This window comes from Anopheles coustani, chromosome 2 (assembly GCF_943734705.1).
Source record: "Anopheles coustani chromosome 2, idAnoCousDA_361_x.2, whole genome shotgun sequence".
NCBI lineage: Eukaryota > Metazoa > Arthropoda > Insecta > Diptera > Culicidae > Anopheles > Anopheles coustani.
Window position 1 is genome coordinate 5,691,755 of NC_071289.1, and position 21,426 is coordinate 5,713,180.

At 44.6% G+C, this 21,426-nt stretch overlaps 2 protein-coding genes across 2 annotated transcripts; both read right to left on the bottom strand.

Annotated features, from left to right (window-relative positions):
• Window positions 1-1,041: 1,041 nt before the first annotated feature.
• LOC131263911 (uncharacterized) lies at window positions 1,042-3,722 on the bottom strand. The gene is made up of 2 exons (XM_058266190.1): window positions 3,711-3,722; window positions 1,042-3,060 (listed from the first exon to the last, which is right to left on the bottom strand). The coding sequence occupies exons 1-2, from the start codon at window positions 3,720-3,722 to the stop codon at window positions 1,042-1,044; spliced, it is 2,031 nt and encodes a 676-aa protein (XP_058122173.1).
• Window positions 3,723-7,464: 3,742 nt separating this feature from the next.
• On the bottom strand, window positions 7,465-12,067 carry LOC131262891 (uncharacterized). Its single transcript, XM_058264982.1, has 7 exons — window positions 11,957-12,067; window positions 11,296-11,374; window positions 11,083-11,197; window positions 10,778-11,015; window positions 10,100-10,470; window positions 9,694-10,021; window positions 7,465-9,152 (listed from the first exon to the last, which is right to left on the bottom strand). The coding sequence occupies exons 1-7, from the start codon at window positions 12,065-12,067 to the stop codon at window positions 8,928-8,930; spliced, it is 1,467 nt and encodes a 488-aa protein (XP_058120965.1). The 3' UTR covers window positions 7,465-8,927.
• Window positions 12,068-21,426: the final 9,359 nt, after the last annotated feature.

Genomic DNA, 21,426 nt, shown 5'->3' on the forward strand with positions numbered 1-21,426 from the left:
CAGATTGTATGGAAAAGTTTCAAATTAAGTAAGACCATGATTGTGATTTAAAGCATAGTATATTAGCCTTTAAAAACAAAAGCATTTAATTTCAGGCATAAATGCAATTTAATGAATAGCAACTGTTATCACGGAAAATTTCAAATTTTGATTACATTCAAAAGTTTTTTTTATGTTTCATGGAACCATTTTGAAAAGTGGATGCTTTGGAAAGGTTGGCCATGAATTTTAAAATTTGAAATATGAAGAATGTTGTCATATAGGAAATTAACACCGGGTTTATGTGTGGGTTTTTACATTTTATTTTGCAACAATAGCATCGGTTCTACTGCGCAGCGTACAGTGTCTTCAACAGAAGGAAGAATAATATGTACAATAATACGGCCCAAAATTCCAATGATAAGAATTTCCAATGCACTCCGCTCAAAACTAACGGGCAAGAAAGCCTTGGCCTAAACCGACGACGAACATACATTTCTTACAACGTACACGTATCGAGGATTTAATTTTATCATTCCGTGTCGGGGTCAACCGGGGTCTCCTTATCATCTTCATTTCCTCACTCCTCTTAACCAGCTAGCTAATATGGGCATTCCAGCGAATGCGGCGGGGGATGGTTTGCCTGCGTTTAGGGGCCTTAGTTTTTTTGGTGGGGAAAAATGGGATTCCAGGACCACCCGAAGACGACGGGTCTGTTTCACAAAAACAGCCCTCCATCCGTGGCCCCGAATCGAGGCGGCTTTACAATTTGCATAAATCAACGATTAATTAAAACAAAAAGATATACAAACAAACAAACAATCTCAATCTAGAACACCCCGTTCCCCGGATGTAACATCAATCCGTGTTGGGGATCGATGGTGCGGCACTTGTTCCTCACTCCTGTCCATCCAAGTAGTCGTCGTCGTCGTCGTCGTCATCGTCATCATCGTCAGAGATGACGTCGGTGTCAGTCTCTTTTTCGGGGCATGTATAACAAGACGCGCCATAATGCCGACTAAATTAGAAGCTCAACTTATCCATCTCCCTTCTAGTGTCTTCCTATCTGGCAGTTGGCAGAGAGAATCCGGTTGGCGTTTGGTACTGGAAGGGCGCAAATTGAAGCAGCTGGAAGGGCTGTGGCTGGGAATCGAGCTGGAAGCTACCGCCCGGGTTCGATGGAGCCGTTAGACCGTACGTGGCCGGTTGATGACCGAATCCGGAGCCAGCCCCGGCACCGGACGGTGGAGTAACGATCACTTCCTGCTGGTTCGAGCCAGATCCATGGTAATGATCGGAGCTACCGTACTGATGGTGGCTGCCGTACTCCTGTCCGGTAGACTGAGGTGCCGAACCGTAGTCGGACGACCCTTGGGAGGAGGATTGTCCCGGGAAAGTGGACGGCCCGTACTTGGGCTGCTGGCTGTAGTGGACTAGCTGCTGGTTGAAGAAGCTGTTCTGATCTTGGTTACCGTACTGTTGCTGCTGCTGTTGCAGGTGGAACTGCTGCTGTTGCTGTTGCTGTTGCTGCTGCTGCTGCTGCTGCTGATGGTACTGCTGCAACTGATCCTGGTGCTGCTGTAGAAGAGATTGGTGAGAATGCTGCTGCTGCTGTTGCTGTTGCTGTGACTGTGCGTGGTGTCCGGAGTCGCCATGGAAGATGGTGGTCTGGGTGTAGTGGGCGCCATGGTCGGTGCCGGTGCTAAGCGACGAGTAGGACGCTCCCAAGCCCGTCTGTCCCTCGCTGTGGTCCTCCGTGACCGGGGCACTCGATTGATGCTGCTGCTGCTGCTGTTGCTGCTGGTGCTGTTGTTGCTTTTGCTGCTCCTGCTGGGACTGCTGGTCGGTTTTCTTCGACTTCTTACCCTTACCCTTCTTGTAGCCCGTCTTGGCCGCACGACGATAGTTGTCCTCCGAGCCGGCGTACTCTTCGTGGTGCTGCGATTCAAACGGATGAAACTGGGAGTTCGAGTAGCTCGTCACGTCCTTGTCGAAGGGGAACGGGAACGATGAGCCCGACTTGACCGGAACTGGATAGGGCACCTTCTTCTCCACCGGGTACGGTTGCGGCACGTACACCTTCACCGGGTACGGGACCTTCTTCTCGACCTCAACCTTCACCGGAACGGGCACCTTGCGCTCGACTTCGACCGGAACTTTTACTTCCACCGGATAGGGCACTTTCTTCTCCACTGGGTACGGGACGGGCTTCGGCACTTCGTACGGTACCTTCACCTCGACGGGGACGGGCACTTGGACCTGCTTGTACACCGGGTATGGCTTCGGTACGTGGACGATCTTCTCGACGATCTTCTCCACCGGGTACGGTTTGTCGACGTGGACGATCTTCTCCACCGGATATGGCACCTTCACCTCGACCGGGTACGGCTTCGGTACGTGCACCGGTTTCTCGACGATCTTCTCCACCGGGTAGGGCTTCGGAACGTGCACCACCTTCTCGACGATCTTCTCCACCGGGTACGGTTTGGGGACGTGCACGATCTTCTCCACCGGCACGTGTACCACCTTTTCGACGACCTTCTCGACCGGGTACGGTTTCGGGACGTGCACGATCTTCTCCACCGGCACCTGGACGACCTTCTCCACCGGGTACGGCTCCTTCTTGACCACCGTCTTCACGTGGTTGTGGTGATGGTGATGGTGATGGTGCTTGATCTTGATCTTCTCCTTCACGATGTTATGCTCGCCGATCTCGTAGTGCTGGCTCTCGCCGACGGCCGCATCCGGCGCGTCCGACGTCGTATCGATCACGCCCTTGTCCGAGCGGGTCGTCAGCTCGGGCGTCTTGCGCGTCTGCGTTTCCGTCTCGCCCTCGCCAGCCGCGTGCTTCTTCGGCTTCTTGCCCTTTGGCTTGCCGAGGAAGATGTGAATCTTCTTGCCCGTCTGGCGCTTCTCGTGCTTCTTCACCGCCTGCCACTGGCGATCCTCGGCCGGTGTCTGCTCCAGCATCGACAGGTGCCCTCCCTCCTCGCCCCCATTCGCTCCCGGATGCAGCTTTCTGCTTTCGAACTCCAGCGCCAGTGCTGCCGAGATGACGACAGCCACCGATGCCACCAGTATCTGTGCCAAGTACACAAAGCCAAAAAGGACAAAAGTCAGGATTTAATAGACAAAATTAAGGGATTTTTAAATTTTTTATCAAGAAAATTCTAATGCCATCAGATGAAATATAATGTTTGCTTTTGTATGTTCACTAGAACTTTGATCTTTTGTATAAAGTCACTTTCTATAGTTTCTATCGAACAAATGTGCATTTTGCATTATTCTTTTTTCGTTCTTTTAGATTTCATAATTCACTTCACTTTTTTTTCGGGATTTTCCACGAAGAGGTTCAGATTGTTTTAAATATTTCACTTTCAAGTACTAAACAGTATTTAACTTTTCTCTTCTGTTAATTTTTCAGTTCTTTTTAGAAACATTATGTTAAAAATGTCAGAGTTACACATGGTCACATATTTCCAAACGATCACAAAGTGCTTCTGCTAAGAAAAGTTTCTTAGAAACTGTCGATCACCGCCATTATTAACGTTCATTGCGTTAATATTTTTAAACTGTTTTAACTGTTTTTGGCAAATTTTGGGTTTGTCTCACTTTAGCTGAATGTTTTTGAACTTTTGCGTAATACACATTATTCCATGTCCTTGTAATTGCATACACAAAGCACTGGCTGGTTTTTGGTTGAACGATAACACTTCGGAACGGATCCTTACCGTAAACTTCATTTCGATACACTTATGGATGGACGGAGAGTACAAAGTTTACTGGTTGAATGTTCCGCTGCTGCAAGCCTTTTTATATATTAATTAACCAGCCCAACCGTATCCGATGGGGTTTTGGCCTCCGCCGTCAAACGGCTCATCCTCCCACCACAGCGAACCACGTTTTGGAATTTTCCGGCGATGGAAGGGAGTTTTCCCTGTGCACTGGAACAATTTCGATGCGCACTAGACTTTTCACCCAAAGGCGATTGGTCGGGTCGGGAGGGGGAGGACGGTGGCCATACACTAAAGGGCTGTGGCCGGATCGTCGCGCTATGTTTTCCGCACTCTCGGGCTTGTGGGAGCCGAGGGACGCGCGGAGGAAAAGCGTTATTGCTATCACGCTCAAGTAAAAGGCTTCGCCTAATTTTAGCGCCAATTAAACGCGCACGTTAGCAGGGAAACCCACCTAACACGTCTTGCCATTGCCCGTGCGCCAGCGGTCCGCGTACTTTCGCTTTTCTTTTCCTACATTTCCACCCACCGGTTACATGTGGCTGTCAGCGCCCCTTCGGTGTGTGTATGATGCTGGAAGTTTTTCACACGAACCGCGCGTACTTTCTTTTGTTTTCGTTTTTCATCGCGTCGTCGCGTGCACCGTGCAAGGGGTTTTTCGGTCGGCACTGCAACAACATGCACGAGGAGGAAATGCACGAATGCACGACACACGAACTACATCACTAACAACGCCGGTAACGGAGGCGAACGAAAAATAATCAGCAAGGAAAATACAACGGGTAGCATAACTGAGGGCGCCCACATGCGTTTTGGGGGACGAAAGTATGCGGATAGAGCCAGTATGTTGGAGGGGGGAAGAGAGCAAAAGAGTATAGAAAAGGTTCATTAAGGACTGGAGTGTGTCTGTGATGGCCGGTCACCTATACCTTGAGGGTTGTGGATAACCTTCTTCAATCAATTTATTGATCAATTTTGTTTTATTGTCAGATAACGTTTAAAATTTTTATATTTGTTTAAGTGGCCTAGCTTTTTTAAATATTTACTTGCAATATCCATACGCTCCTGTGTATCAAATTGATGATACATAGAAATACTGTTTCATTTTATCCTTCTCAATTTTTACATTTATTGTTGCTGGTTTTGTTCAATGTTTCATATTATTTTTCATCTGCTAAAGCCCTTCATTCATTCGTAATTTTGTAATTGAGAAGTTTCCAAACGATCTAAAAAGGGTTTTTGAAGATATTTTTTTAATGTTACTCGTTCAAATGCCCCCCAAAACGCCGTTGCGTTCCGGTGGTCTGCTAAACATAAATGCCCGCAGTAATCTCGTGCATTCGCCCGCCCGTTTGCGTGAACTCCCCCGCTCCCATCCACCGCGCCAATTCGTGACAGAAAAATTAACTTCAACTGTCGGAGCGCCCTCACGCTGTCGTGGAAATTCAAGCTTGCCGCGCCATTTACCACAAGCACCCCGAAAACGCCACCTTGCCCACCCGTGTTCGTGTGTGCATTATTGCGCGCCAAGATTTGTGCACAGTTCGATAAACTTTCCGCCGATCCGGTGGTGGATAACAACTTCGTTGAAAATTTCGAACCAAAGCAGCGAAATGGTCAAAGGATGGCAAGGCCGTCGCTTCAGCAGCAGCGTGGAAATGGAGAAAATGAATGGCAAAACGGGCACCAGGGAGACATTACCGGTGTAGTCTGCAGTTGGAAAAGCCTTCGGAAAACATTTTCCAATCGCGTTCGACCGGAGGTGTGTTGCGTAGGTGCGTTTGGAAAATCAGCATGTTCAAACGATTCAATATCGAATTCACTGGAAAATAAAATATTTCCTCCAGCTAATGTTGTTCGTGCCCGGGACCAACTTCCTGTCGGTTGGTTTCGCCTCTTCTCTTTCGAATTGTTTGATGTTGGTCGGTTTGTTGTTTGATTGCCAGCGTGTGTTTGTGGGGTGAGGTACGGCTATATTTTAAAACATAATTCATACATTCATACATTCGCTCATAACGATTCACGTGTTATTAGCCGATCGTAACATACAAATGAACCTTAATTTCAAAGAAATTGCTGCACACGTATCGTGTTGGGTGTTTTGGTTTTCTTACTTTGTATTTTACTGATTGTGATTGCTACAAGTAGGATCCAAGTAGCTTCATTTTCCTTTGAACTGCTCATTAGTTGAGTGCGAATAAATAATTATTATTTCGATACATATTGTAATGCAACGATTCTTAATATTAGCTTTCTATTTGTATCGTTTTTACAGCTTATGTGATGTAAAAAGTCTATCATAAAATATGGAAAATAAATTTGCATATAAATAAGTTACATTCCATCAAGCTAGGAACATCCATTTCCGTAATGTTACGTATAACCAACTCGACAAACACACGGGCTACTAGGTTACATTTCCAAGCATCAATCGCTGGCCAAAAGTTTGATAAGAGTGAGCGATTTATAAGCGTGCTTGATCTGCTGGGAAAACTCGGACGGGATTCGTACCACCCTCCGTTTCAGCGTAAGCGACTGGAAAACAGATACAAGAGAGAGAGAAAATGCATAGAAGATCTCTTTTTTCATTCATCAGTATGATCGGTAAGGGATCGATCGAAGTATGCGCTTTTTAAGAGGGGAAACTGATGAAAATAGGGTTCATCCGCTCACAATCACGACGCACGATAAGAAAATGCGTGTGCATCGTGCAAGGCAAAGCAAGAAACCGAAAACACCAGGAACGGCAATGCAAATACACGATTGCATGCGTACAATACATTTTTTGCACCTCAAGACTCGCGTTACGTATTGGGAGCAGCCTTCCGAGGCTTCCTCCAGCAGCAGAGAGTGTGGTAGTAATCACCATGTTTATCCATCGGAGCCGCCACTGCACTTCCCAATTCAATTATGTGTGCACAACAAAACCACAACCTGCATGCTAACGCATTGTGCGTACCGAAGACCAAAGCCGAAGACACAATCGACAAGGGAAGGGGTGGGGCGGGGGAGCAGTGCATGCATTTGGATGGATGGGATTTTTCCGCTTTTCCTCCTGGCCCTCCACGGACCCTCCAGGGTGGCTCACAATGTTACCTGCCATGTTTGCACTGCTTCACGTCGTATTTTACTCGCGGTGCTTTTTTTTTCTTTTCCTCAAGACGACAGGGTGGAACTCGTACACCATTGCGCAATGAAGTTGTGTGCTGCCGTGTGTAATATTACTGTCGGAGGGTTTATTTTATTTGCCGCCGCCGTGGGTGGGACCGCTTCTCGCGTTCAATTTCCTTGGTGCCATTAAAATTAGACGAAAGAAAAAACGGACACTTCCTGCTTCCTGCAACATAAATGATGTACTACTAAAGCTTATTAGAGCTCGTTAGAGGCGCTTTGAATGGTGCAGAAAAAAGATACGTCACTTATCTTTATTACAGTAGACGCAAGAGATAATGGTTGTAGAAATTACCCTATGCATTTGGTTGGATAATTTCTAAAACGAAAATAAATTGATTGTTGTTGAAAATGTGTTAGCATAGCAAGTTAATGGAACGATAAGCAAGTTGTATAGAATGTAACATATAATCATTCAAGTATAATGTTTGATCATGAAAAAGCAGCACTGATTACGCATTTGTTAAACTATATTGTATCTATTTAGATGCCAAATTACTACATAAGGACGTTTAGTGTTACACGTTGTACTTCATATCAAGCAAATGTTCTTTCCGAGACATTTAATGCAAGCTTTGTGGTTTGTTGGTTGGATATATTTCCCGTTTATAGTATATAAATGGTATGAACAACTTTGATTGACATTGTTTACACTAAAAACAAAAAAAACATCTTAACTACTATAAGCGACGTGCAGTGGACATTCATGCCTAAAACGTACTACGCACTTGAATAGTTGCTTGACTTGACTAACGAATAAATAAGTGTATGCCACATTTCCTCCCTGCCTTACAGGATTATGAATTAAAGAAACAAAAAAAAACTTATAAGGATTCATTATTCCTTTCCTTCAATATTTATCGTTCACCAACACGTGCCGGTGATGTGCCTCTCAGTCTCGGTTCTTTGCCGATTTGCCGTACTCGAATGCAGTTGCATTCCATATGTGCGAACATAACACTTTCGGTTTTCTCCCTGGTTGCGCTATGACTAGTAACATTATGTTTTCATCTCTTTTTGTGTGGCTAAAATGTTTGTGTTTTAATATCTTTTTTGTATCCTTAGAAAGGATACCGCCCTATGTTTCTTATCCGATCACTCGTTTTGTGCGGTTGTTTCGCAATCGGATGGCACTAATGAGAGCTACTGCTCGATGGCGTGATTACATTCGTGATCGCAAAAACCCAGCCCTATGTAAGGCTCACTCACTCAAAAGCCCCAGGTTGTCATTGCCCGGTTGCCTGGTCAAGTGAGTCACTCCACTTACGCTCATTACGAGAGTATGCTAACAAACAGTTACAAAAAAAAAAAACTAAAGAAAGGTTCGTAATCAATCGTTTCGTAATATGCTGATTAGACGAGCACAGTGTTCGCGTTTCGTATTCTGTCACGTTGGAACAGAAGTAAAAGTAGTTTTACATACCACGTTGATGGTAAAAATTGTTACAGAAATGTAAAAGAAACTAAATGACGTTAAATCTGGGGTAAATGAGTTGATAAATTAAAATAAAAAGTGATCTACGTAATAGAAGTAAGTTAGTAAAGGGATCGTCCCTGATCGTCGTCAATTAGCTTAACCGCCGTTTGTTGTCCAATCAGCGGGCGCTCGTCGTTTGTTTGTTTGTTTTCATGTTTTTAGATTAATAATCCTTTTTTTTGTGTGTCTGCAACAAACTTGGATGGAATGTAGTCTGATCGCTGCTTCGTAGTTGGGTTTTCAAACACTGGCGATTCCATTTCGCCATCGCCTTGTGTTTCGTACGCGTTTGATGTGAGGTTTTTTCTTCGAGTGCAGTGCACGTGTGCCACTGGTTTTTCGTTCGGCCACGGCCACTTCCATTTCCATTCCACCCCCCGTTTCGATTCGTCTTTCGTCGTCGACGAGCGCGCATCATTGGGAGTCGGTTTTTCGCGGCTTTTTTGCGTAGCTTTCAAGAAGCTACCCCCCCTTTCCGGTGGCGGTACCAGACTTGCAGTCCATCATGAAACAAGAAACTAGAAAAAAAGGGATACGAATTTGCTGTCGAGCAGCTGTGCGTCGTCCTACTTCGACGAGGGGTAGTAGTAGAGGACGGTGTTCCCGGGTAGCTGCCAGTGGGACGCCTGGAGCTCGATCAACTGGAGCAACGTGCGCCGGATGGCCGGAGCTGAGGCGGCCGAGTTGAGGAACGCATCGCGGACGCCGGCCAAGAGGGACTCGAGTTGTTGCGGAAGGTGCGTCTCCAGATCGCGACCGATGCAAGTCAGCACGAAGAACAAACATTCGATCTACAATGGATTGGTAGAATAGGAGAGATTATTTTCAGTTCAAAATGTAGTTCTTTTGAATAGTTATAATTTAGGACATACAAAATCTCTAAAGTTAGATCTTAGCTTCAATCGTGTTGCGAGTTCAAAATGTAGCTTTCATTGTATTGTTTAGATTTGGTAATGTTTTCTTAGCTTTTTCTACAGGTTTCTTTAATACTGGAGATTCTTAATAACTCTTTTTTATTACTTACTTGCTTCATATTACTTTCAGTTCAATATGTAGTTCTTTTGAATAGTTATAATTTAGGACATACCAAATCTCTAAAGTAAGATCTTGGTTTAAATTATGTTGCGAGTTCAAAATGTGGCTTTAATTGAATTGTTTTGATTTGGTCATATTTTTTTTGTATTTACTAGAGATTCCTTTAATACTGGAGATTCTTAGTTACTCTTTTTCATTCTTCTATATCTAATCGAATTGAAGCAGGAAATTTCAAAAATCCACCTTGCCGTTTGATCTTCGATAGGTTTTTCTTAGATCTTAAGCTGTAGTAAGTACCTCCGAAAGCGATCGAACTGGCGGCCGGACGCAATCCTCACAGCACTTGCCCAGCACCGTGAGGAGCACTAGCGGCGGCGGCACACCGTCACACTCGGTGCGCAGCTGCAACTGGCGGCGCTTCAGCTGACAGAACATCTCGGTGAGGAACGCCATGAACGAGGTGAAGCGTGGCCGGGACGGATTCTTCGCGTTCTGCAAGATACCGAGCACCTTGTCCCGCTCCTGGTACCACTGGCGGCAGGTGTTGAGAAGGGCCTCCAGGAACGTTTCCTTCTTCTCCTTGGCGATGATCGAAATGCAAAGGCGCGATATCGGAAGGGAGTAGCTGCAAAAGGAAGGAGAAGAGATTTCGATAGAATTGGAGCAGGATATCTCCTGAAGATGGTTACGATCGAATTCCTACCGTCGTCCATCGACGGCACGATGGAGCAGCTGAGTGGCGAGATCCATCAGACAGCGGGCGTTCAGCTGGTTCGGATCGTCGATCGCCTTGTTGATGGCGGCGTGCACCTCCGGCGGGAACATGCCGATGTCGTTCGCCTCCGCCCCGACGCCCAGTCCCAGGCTGGCCAGGCCGCGCGTCAACGTGTCGGCCGACGAGAGTGACTTCGAGCGCTGCAAAGGGGCAACATTTAGTTGAGTAGTGTTTCCGCCGCCGCCGGTGTTGGTGGCGCTCGGATTCGTGTGCGGGTTGCTGTTCTGGTAGCTGTTGTTTGCGTGTGGTGTTGCGTGAACCAGTGGTTCCGGCGCGAACTTGACCCGCGGTCCGCTAGACTGGAGGCGAGAAACGAGAGAGCGATGGTAAGCGGATCAGGCGGGAGCAAAATGGTGATGGCGGTCATACAGGATTCACCCGAGCATATGCTTCCTTGTTTACAGGAAGCTCGCCTACTACTCTGGTAAATCCTGCCGAACCACTTTTATTTTCCTTATCGAAGTAAGCCGTGCGGCGCCATTATGAATCCAATGAAACCACTAGAGATCGCGTTCGATCTGTGGCAAAACAGTTTTCAAAAAACAAAAACACACTCAAAAATCAAAACTAATCGAACTCGAGGCCACTGTCTCCAAACCGACTCACGTGCAGGATGTTGCTGCTGGAAGGCGAGTTCACCAGCGGCATATGAGACTGCTGCAGAGGCATCCCTCCGTGGTGATGCATCGGCGAATGGCCCGGCATAATGAGCGATCCTCGCTGGATGGGGCTTCCGATCGAGCCCAGCTGCAGCTGATGATGCTGCCGTCCGTGCATTCCTCCCATCGGCAGGGTGACGTTCGATTTCGAGTGCTGCAGGGCGCCACTGTAGATGTTCAGTGATCTGTGGAGAAGTCGGGAGGGTGTTCAAAAGTACTGCGTTTGGCATCTCTACGATCGTCATCGCCTACCTTGTGCTCTGCAGCGGGAATCGGTGATCATTCATCGGTAGGTTGTTCATCTGAAACTCTTGCGCGTGCACGTTCAGCTTGTTGTTCATGCCCGGCAACCCATCCAGGCGGCCCTCTACAGGGGGGAGGACAGAAACATAAGAGGTTGGAATTCAGTGGGTTTTGGATTCGACTGATTCCCCACGTAGCTCATCTTTCACTAAGCAAACCTACCACGAAGCTGTTGCTGGGCATGCTGGTGAGCCTGGCTTTGGGCGAACGCCAAACTGCGCCGTTTGTTGCTGTTGTTGATCTGGTCACCGATGGAATGTATAAAGATTTCGTATATTAAAATATATTTGTAAAGTGTAGTTCCAATTGAAACGAAAACACTTGTTGCAGAAAGAATCCTTAGAGAGGATTTAAATTGCATTAGTAAGCATTTGTTTATGAATAAATTTGGTTATGAATAAAGCATTTGTTTTTGAAGAATGTTACGTAACAGAACGCTGCCGTTAAAATGAAATAATATGAAATTAAATGATGGCTAAGGCAGTTTTTAGTAGTTTGCAGAAACCAATCAAAACAAGATAAAATGAAAAAAAAATAACAGAAGTGCTATAAAACGTTACTAGAAATTAGAGTTGAGAAACCAATTGATAAAAAGCAGAAAAAAATAAGCAAAAAAGCAAAACGTTAGAAAAAGGCGCTTTTTTACCTCAAAAATTTGCTACATAAGAAATGTTCAATTTCAAAAGGACGAGCACGAGCATAGAAGAAAAGAGAAAAGGTTTGGTTCTATAGTTAGCTACAATTGTGACCAGTTTGGATTAGCAAAGAAATGGTAAGGATAAGAAGGGTAGCTTGTTTTACTTTCCCGAAACCACCAACTTACCTGCTGGTTGGAATTGCGTATGAAGCTTCGCTCCCGCGAGATTCCCGGCGAAATGTAATCCTGAATTTTGACGCTCTTCTTCGTCCCGCTGCTTTCGTTTTGATCAGCCATGGTCGTTGCCGTCTGTTGCTTCTTTGTTAACTTTAAGCCCGGTAAGCTTTTTATCTTTCGTATCTGTTCGTCGGTAGTCTATGTTTCGTTTCGGCCACTTTCAGGGAAAACCGGCTTGATTATTCACCAACTCGCCCGGTTGCGCACAGTCAATGCGTTACACCGATGAAGGGCTCATGATTTCGTTCGATTGTTTCGAGAAAATACTGCCCGTGCCGGAAGGAAACGGATCGTTAGCAATGGAGGTAAATAATGGAAGCGATAGAATATTGACATGTTGTTGTATCGTAGCTCTATGAGCCGTTTACGGCTTGTCAAGCAAATCTTCGCTGGGCAATTCCGACATCCAATGGGCGGTCGGGCGTGCATATGAAATATTCATGTTACAACTTCCCACCTAGCTCCATTCCCAGACGGACGGATGAGCCATTTGCATACGCCCCGAACGGAACCAAAGCCGAAGCGCTATTCTCTCGCCGTTTCTTCTTCTCCTTCGGACGGCGCGCGATCGCGGATTACGTCATCGTGCTGGGGAGCAGCGACATGGCGACGGTGGTGGGCCCGCTCCGGAAGCAGAAATAAATACTATTCAAAAATATACCCATTCCCCAAAACCGCCGTCGCACACGCGCTCTTCGCGATTTCTGGGGTTTTCTTCCCCAAGATTTTCTACCGTAATCGTGTAATAATTTGATCGTTGTGTCGTTTCTGTTTGTGTGTTTTTCGATTACACCCACGTGCCCCGATGGAGGCCCCTCATGGTTTGCAAATATTTTGTGCCACAAGTTCACAACACTCTTTTCGGTATTTTGTATCCTTCTGGTCTTTCATTGAACTTGAACCGTGTGTTTGACCGTGCTAACTAACTCTGTTTCTCTCGTTTGGGTTCGATCGCGAGGCAAATGCGCACCACACATTTCAACACCGTTGCGCGTAGGAGGACAGATTGGTTGGGCAAGCCACGATGCTGCAGCTGTAAATGCAGTAAGACGACATCAAGTACGCGATCGACGTCACAATGCGATTAAATGCAACGCAACTGGTGCTTGGCATGACGAAGGACGCCAACCGTCGTGGATTTTGTAAACAGTTGTCACCTGTCCGTAGGTGTTAAAAGGCCTATGCTGAATTGATTCAAGGTGGCCGATGTGGTTGATCGAATGCCAGCTAGTGGTTGTGAATGCAATCCGTTTGTCTTAGAAACGCAGTTGGTCAATGTTTCTTGGAAATATGATCTCTAATTTGATAATTTGAAGAAAAATAACTTTCGTTAATTTTCTTACTTTCTTAAGTCCAATATTTATTCGAACAGGATTTTTTTATAATTTTCACTGCAATTTTGTTTTATCGTAACATACAAAATATAAATGAATCAATAAAATAGATTTATTGACTAAACACTATGGCGGATATGATAAATTAGCAAAAAAAAATCTTTTATCGAATCAAATAACATTTCAGAGATATAAGAAAACTTAATCTTAATTTTCATCGGTTTTTAAGATTAAAATTATTGAATCATCAATCTCTTGGAGTTTATTTTAAAATTAAAAACCAATTTGTTGGACTGAATCGATCATGTTGGAAAGTTAATTGAGCCTATTCTAACCTGCATCAAACGATCGCTTCTACAAACAAGATCATCCATCGAACTTCCTTAGGTTGTCAAAACAATTCCCCCTTTTTTGGTGTAGATAGTGGTTGGGAGGGTTCGTTAGAATGTTTTCGTTTGATGCACTGGATCAACGCGCTATGCTCAACACGCCCGATGAAAGATTCGGTTTTCTCGCCCCGCGACGTTTGTTTACCAATTCGAGATTATTTCTGGATCCGTTTGAGACCCGCGGTTTCGAACACCTTTAAGCAAAAATGGCTTACAGGATAAACACAGCAAACACCGATTTCAACGACGGAGCAACCGTTTTGTAACCTACTTAGATGTAAGGTTGGGTTTTATGTGCAAACGACTAGAACCATCTCTCTGCAAAGCACGACTCATCCGCTCAAAGTACATCCAATTGGAGTAACCAACCAAAACATCGGCAAACGGCATCTGCGGTGGTGATTCTTAATTAGATCCACTTTGAACGCCAAGTAGCTCATCCTGAGCTCGCGCGTCATCTACGAAAGCGAATCGAAATCGGTCGGTCGGTCGGTCGCGTGCACTTGGGCCAAGCCGCTTTTTCTACTACCACCACTACTACCACGCCGGATGACATCATGCCCCGCGGAAGGCCAGAAGCGCAGAGATGCCAGCTGATCCGGCGGAGGTAAGGTGAAAGCGGGGGATGAGTTTCTTTCCCTCGGTGTTGTGTCTCGATGTATCTGGTTTCCCCCCGGGGTTTGTCGATGTTCCTCGATCGGGTGCGGCAAACAACAACACTTCCTGATCGATCGATCTTGCCCTCCCATCGCCGCCGATCACCGGTGTGCGTATTCTCCCCGCGGATCGGTTTACTTCACCGAGGAAGTGTACATTCTGGCCGCTCGGAACCGGGGCGTCAACAGTGCGCGGTTATTATTAGCGACCAAACGGCCGTAGTGCCGTAGATCAACTCCGTGCTCTCCTCGGCCGAATTGCGGCTGACGTCGAAGAAGACGTGTGCGCGTATCGAAAACACGTCAGGAGGGAAATTTTTGATGATTCTACCCGATGCGCAGATGTGGAGTATGGCACTTTTCGGCACGATACGGACCTACCACTTCTATCTTTGCAATTATCTCCAACATGATAACAGGCGTGCAACCGTAAATTATGGTATGTTCTTCCTTGTCTTCACCACCCACTGCAAGATGGTGTGTACAAGAGATAGGGAGGAGAAAAATAAAATAAAATTTATTCACTAACAGAAACCCGCGAGTGCAACTGCCACACTACTACACGCTCTCTCTCTCTTTCTCTCTTCCCAGCATCCAATGTTTGCTTTTCGGCAGTCGATGTCACCGTCGTTGGGGGAACCGTTTGATTCACCGGAATTTACCGCGAATGTGGTGACTAATTCATTTAAATTTTCGTTTTATCACTCGTAATCGCAACACGGTACATTTTTGTAGATTTACACATTTTTTAATTACTTTTTAGCGATTATTTTTTGGGGGTAAAACAATCCTGATCAATTTTTCACTAAATTATTTCTATGCATGATTTTTTACTAGCACAGGAAAAAACATAGTATGCCACTGCAACCCGCGGATTCTGCATCCGTGTGGGTTTTTCATTCCCCCACAGCATCGACGGTATGCGTGCGTGCGCGAATTTCTGCTCACAATTGTCGCACAAAACTTCGTGTCGCACTGTTGGAAAGAAGAGGAACGGAATTCGATGCTGCTTCCTTTGATTGCATTTTGTAAGAATACCGATTCGTGACCATTTTTGCACGTGGTTTGTTTTCCTCACAATTTTCTCCACGTTTTTGCTTACCGAGCAAAGGCTCACCAAAGCGGTGGTGGTGGTGGTGGTGGGGACTTCCGCGCGGTATCTCTATATACTTTTTTTTAATGCCACCCCGCCCGCCGTAAATACTACTAATTTCACTGGTCTGTCACTCGGGGTGCGCAAGCAATCGGGACCGGCCGATCGAAGGCGCGCGCGCTGACGGATCTCGTGACGGAATTTCGAAACGGTGCGTGTGTATCGTGTCGGAGTGGTGTCGAGTAACTGAGGCCGCGAGTTCGCCGGATCGCGCACGCCACGAAAATGCCGTTGATCTCTCGCAGAAGAACGTTCTCCCGGCACGTGTTTGTGTGTGGTTGTGTGTATCGGGGGGTGATTGCGCGCGCGGTTCTAATTAGCCCCACGGGTTTCTCTCGAGCGAGGACCGTGGTTTTATTTTTAATGGACCACATTGGACATCTGTGAAGCTGGACTTCTAACACTTGAACCCGTGGATATTAATTGTAAACTTTGTGGTTTGGATTATTAAAATTTCGGTGTTATATCCCAAATGATCTTACTGTTTTCAAACTACGGTCGATCGTTCGCAAATTAACAAAAATATCCATTGCTCACTCTATTGCTCCATCGCTCTCATTGTGGGACTCTCTGCTCTTTGTGCGCATGCTATTTTCGCGCATCTATCTAAGCAAACATGCGGGTATGGGCGTTCCGTCCGTTCGGCCAGTTGAGTAACCGATGACTAATCATCCGTGGTGACATTTTCGAAAGGGTTGTATTCCGGTGCACAAAACAACATCACCACGTGTTTCTTGTCAGAAGCAACAAACATGAAAATATGAATGCCACTAACCGAGTCGAAAATGATTGACCAGCTTTGTGTTGAAATAAAACATTCAGCAATGTTGAGCTTTATGTGCCGTATGTGCAATGCAATCGTAGAATAATGGAGAATTCCTTCACTTACCTCCTTTTGTGGGTCGTCAGAAGAGAAGATCAATTAAAATTAAACACGGCGCCGTAATGGATCGATTGAAACGTGATCAACCTTCGTAATAGATTCCATCCACCCAATGGAATGCAGAATCGGCGTTAGGAAAACCAATGAAAAACGTTTTGTATGTTTGTCATGAATTTAAAATATCTTTCTTTATTGAACTCGCAGTAGTATCCATTTTTGGTTGTCTTACTTCACTTTGCTGCACTGTACTATTTTTGTTCTTTTGACTGTTCGCTTACGATTACTTACGTTTGTTTTTAGATATAACTTATTTATTATTGGCTTCACTGTCTAGAGAGTAACTCTTCAGGCTATCGAGAAGAAGAAAGGTAGGGGTTTTTGTTGTTGGTTTGTTTTTTGTTTTTGTAAATATTTAACTTGCTGTTTGGATCGCTTTTGCCGATCGTTTGATTTTTCTTCGGTTGCCATTTTGGTTTCATTTCTCCCCACTACTCGTTTAACGATAATTATGTCGGGTGTATGGAGATACATTTTCCCTTTTTCAAGTGAATATTTAAGGTGTTCACCTATGTTCATGTATTTTCTCTTACTTTTTTCGCGCGTACTTTGTGTGAGCAAGGACTTTTGGGAAGAGCATTACTTTGCGTTATCCACTGATTTAGATGTCATTATTTACAACAGTATCGTTTCCCCGTTATTCGTGGCGGTCCTCGGTTGAGCGTTGGGTTTGAGGAGCGTATATTGCACAAGTACCGTACACATCGGGTTGATATGAAGTCGAACCAATCTCATCATGAGAATGTATCCCATTTGAATGTAACGTAAATAATGGTGTGGCAGCATGACGTAATGCGACATCTTTATCTATCCATCAATTCGAGGAAGTTATTTGAGATCGTTATAGGTTCCTTTTTCTTGCGCTACTTGAATGTTTTGAAACATCTCTAGTCTACGGTTGGATTTATTTTTTTACAAATACTGTCACAGGTATGTTGTTATGCTGCTGAATACGTGAGTATATTTTATTCGCACATTGCCCGAACTATTCGTCATGCCGTTTTGCAGTTTTACTGCCACAATCAACGGATACCAGAATGCCTCGTGCTAAATCATTTCTCCTACTTTGGTTTTTGCTCGACACTTTTCTCAACGGTGGATGAACATACTTGACTACTTCTCGTTTTCCGGTTGCGCTAGATATTCTTCATTTCGTTCAGCGAAAGGTAAAGGCAAATGGTACGAAATGTCTAGACTCCACGTGTAGTGCTGTTGCACCCACGTGTTGGGTCCATTATTGCTAGAATGTATTGTAGTTTAGTTTAAACCTTTTTCTTGTGACTGATAAAAAAACAGGACAACTGGAAGTGTATTTACTATTCATTTTTACTAATATTCATAATGTTGTAAAATAATAATCAGAACAATCAACAATTGTTTGAAAATTTTAGAAAATAAAAGAATTTGCACGTTTCGCGACTTTATGCCGCAAGCGTGGTTATTATTCAAAATTATTGCACCCAACCTTGCGCCCAACCGTGCCTGTACGCTGATGTTGTACGAAACGGTTGCTTGCAAGCTTGCATGATTCTGTACAAGTGAAAACATCTCGTGCACCACGTGTTGATTCGGTTTGGTTTTTCTTTTTTCCACCCTAAATTTATTTACTTACAACAAACCAGCTTTCCACGCAGCCTCATCGGTGGCGCCACTCTTTGGTTTTGTTTAATGTTTTCCATGTTTTTTTTTTCATTTAATATTTTCCGTTTTAGAATTGTTCTGTTGTACGCCTGAGAAAGTGGGGCGCGCTTCAGGAGGTTGAACTTTCCCTGCGTAGCGCCTTCTCTCATAAACCGTTCGATTGAAAACACAAACCTTTTTAAAACATTATGCCTGCCTCGCTCTCTCTTTGCTTTTTGTTTTCGCAAATCTCACAAACGCTTTCATTCGTTAGTGTGAAGTTAGTTTAAAAGGATGTTCATTTTGCGAAAGACGAATATGGTTCGAACGTAATTTACTTCCTTCACCTTCTTCTTTGCATTACATTATGCTAAGCGTAAACTCAATACGATCGCGTACGATCGGCTTACAAGCGTGCCCAAGAAGGACCTTCCCAAAAACATGCACATTTAACCATGCCTTTTGATGCAATAACGAAAGCAATCACAGTCGAGAATCTGGTCGGGTGTTGGCTTAAGATGAAGAGGATTTTGCGATACTACCAAACCCCACTAAACAGTCGATAAAGTATTGTAGGGCTGTAACTATTTGGCGCTAGTCCGGCACTAGTCGACGGTGCGCGAGCGATAACAGTGTGTTAAAATAGATTTGCTTTGATTGAACGTCACAATGCTCAACTGGGTAAGTAGATAGCAGCGAGGGTGTAGAGGTCACTTTATGTACAGCTGGATAGTGAAGTAGTTCCTTATCGTTAAATTTCCTACGCATAACAACAGTTTCTTTTTCCTATTCACAGAACGCCATAAGAGAAGAGATGTGAAAGAGTTTTACCGTCTTTAACTGCTAGCAATCGCAATAACGCATGCCAAATATGAACATCGAAGGCTACTCAAGAATGACACACACATACAGACACACATAACTATACATAGCAGACTTTACGCACGATGTGACTTAATCTATTCCAACATTCAGTTGAGTTGCAGTAATGATATAATTGGTAGCTTTTTGGGGGCGGGGCATTAACGCGACTTCTCATTACTCTATCGTTCGTTCGGTTAGTGTATTATCATGTTTTACATTGTTTAAACTCTTCGCTTATTACTTTCCAACAATTTAGTGGTATCAGTTTGCGTTTGTGTCGTTATTCTTTTTCATTCTCTTTGGACCCTTAATTTATTATTCCTATCGCTACGCTATTCGAGTTTCAGGAGAGTTTTGTTTCTGTTCTAGGGAGTGATTTTAAGGTCTACACTATCATTACTATGCTTTGGTAGTATTTTGCTCTACTCATCAACTTTGAATATGATAGATGAATCGTATGCGCCAGAAGAACGCGTCTGCATTTTACAGCGGATGATCGTTTGAAGATCAAAGAAAACACGTTGAAAGGTTTTGTGATCACGAGAGATTATTGTATTTTAAGGTTAGTTTTTCCTTTCGACGCATTCATTCTGTTTACCAATTGGACCTCGGGTGGAATAAACCCATTTTTAAGTATTGAAGGTTTGTTGTTGTTTGAAGGACTTCTTTCTATCTATAAGATAAGGGTTGTTTATTTCCTTTAAAATCTATGTAAAGAGAAAAAGTAGTTTCGTATAGGATGATATGATTGAACGCGCTGCATAAAAGAACGAAACTTTGAAATCATGCTGAGTTTGAGCAGAGATCGATACTAAATTATTTGTTGGGAAGCATTTAATCATAAAGCTTCCAAAAGCAAGTTTAATAAAAAAATGACTTCAATGGAACACTTCGCACCTTTGTTGAAGACCATAACGATGCGATATGTCCCTCGAATTATCAATTAATCATGAATCTTATCGTGCTTATGGTGGTCTTGTCAACTATGTATGAATAGCGAGAACGTAATCAACTTCGGCAAGTAACGGGCCGTTCGTTACTCTGAATGTATTATGCTTTTTACTGATAGTTTTTACCCCTTGCAATCGACGCGATGAGGCAATCTTTAAAACCACCAAACGGCCAACCATAGTGTTTCATTTGCATTTTATCGCCATTATTTGCATCATTTTATCGCAACCTTCCATCGGCTTGATTAATGCGTTGCCAGGCATAATTGAAGTGAAATTACTTTCTCTTTTGAAGTGAGCATGACTGTTTGAATCGGTGGCAGGTGTGTTTTTTTTGGATTAATTTCCTTCCGCCCGCCGGAATCCCAAAATCTTGGGAAAAATAATGATTCCTTCGTGGAAGCGTCTACGAAAAAGGGCCCACAAAACACGACCATATTCCATTACCGGCACCGAGTCTTTTGCCCGCATTACACCTGCTTACTTGCTCCGTTGTGGTTTGCGAATGAAACAGCGCCAAACCTTCGGGTTTTCCCACATGAGCCGATGAGGGAAAAAAGGCGGCTGATACGCACCATCACTGTGTATATGTGTGTATTTTTCCGACGCGATTTTCATCCGAAACCCCTTTTAAGCCTGACGACCCGGAATAGTAAATCCTGAGGCGTGAGAAACCGAACGCGACGCAAGAGGAGGAGGCCCACATCACCGCAGCGAGCAATGGAGGCGCCTGGTGGTGAGAATGGGTTTGAATTTCTCATAACATCCGCCGCGCCTCGCTCGGTTCGCTGAGCAAATTTTCCGAACGGGACCATGTGCCGTGGACTTCCGCAATTCCTTGTACTCTTTTAGGGTTCGTTACCTGCCGGGGAAAAATATTTCCCAAAGCCGGATGCGGTGGCGAGGTAAATCATAAAGCATCAAAATTCACACTGCAAGGACTGGATGTTTTCACGGTGGAACATATTTTATAGTTGGCTCGTAAAGCCTCAAAAACCGAACAATCCACGAATCACGGCGTAAAGAAGGTAAAGTATGCAGCAGACAGTAATATCTTCGGCATTGCATTCTTGCGGTCCTTAAATTTCACAACGTAATCCGAAAACAGCACCGTATGTCGATGCTTTCGGAATTAAAGTGTACAAATCAAATCGAGTCAGCCATGGAAATCAGCTTCCAACACTGCTCGAAGTAGGCAGGATTTTTCCCAAAATCTGTGGCGTAAAAAAGATACAATTACCCGCAACCATCAATCCTTCCGACGCTGTGATTCCGAATACTCTGCCAAGTGTGCAACGGCATCGTCATAAATTTTAATAAAATCCTCAGCTCAGATGAAAGAAGGCGATACAATCTGGTGTGGGGAAAACACTCCCAGGCAGTAGGCGTTAGGTTTGAGATTCAAAAACCCCTCCGGGCGCGAGACATGACATGGGTGTAGTATGTCTATTCCCCGATTGGATCGCTGGAACATTCCCAGTTTTAGGAGAAGACCCACGGGGTAGGACAAGCG

Excerpts from the sequence above, each read along its gene's own strand:
- LOC131262891 (XM_058264982.1), bottom strand. The coding sequence starts at position 12,067 with ATGGCTGATCAAAACGAAAGCAGCGGGACGAAGAAGAGCGTCAAAATT. Across the intron at positions 11,198-11,295 it reads TGCCCAGCAACAGCTTCGTG|AGGGCCGCCTGGATGGGTTG; the intron begins GTAGGTTTGCTT and ends TCCCCCCTGTAG. Across the intron at positions 11,016-11,082 it reads TTCCCGCTGCAGAGCACAAG|ATCACTGAACATCTACAGTG; the intron begins GTAGGCGATGAC and ends ACTTCTCCACAG.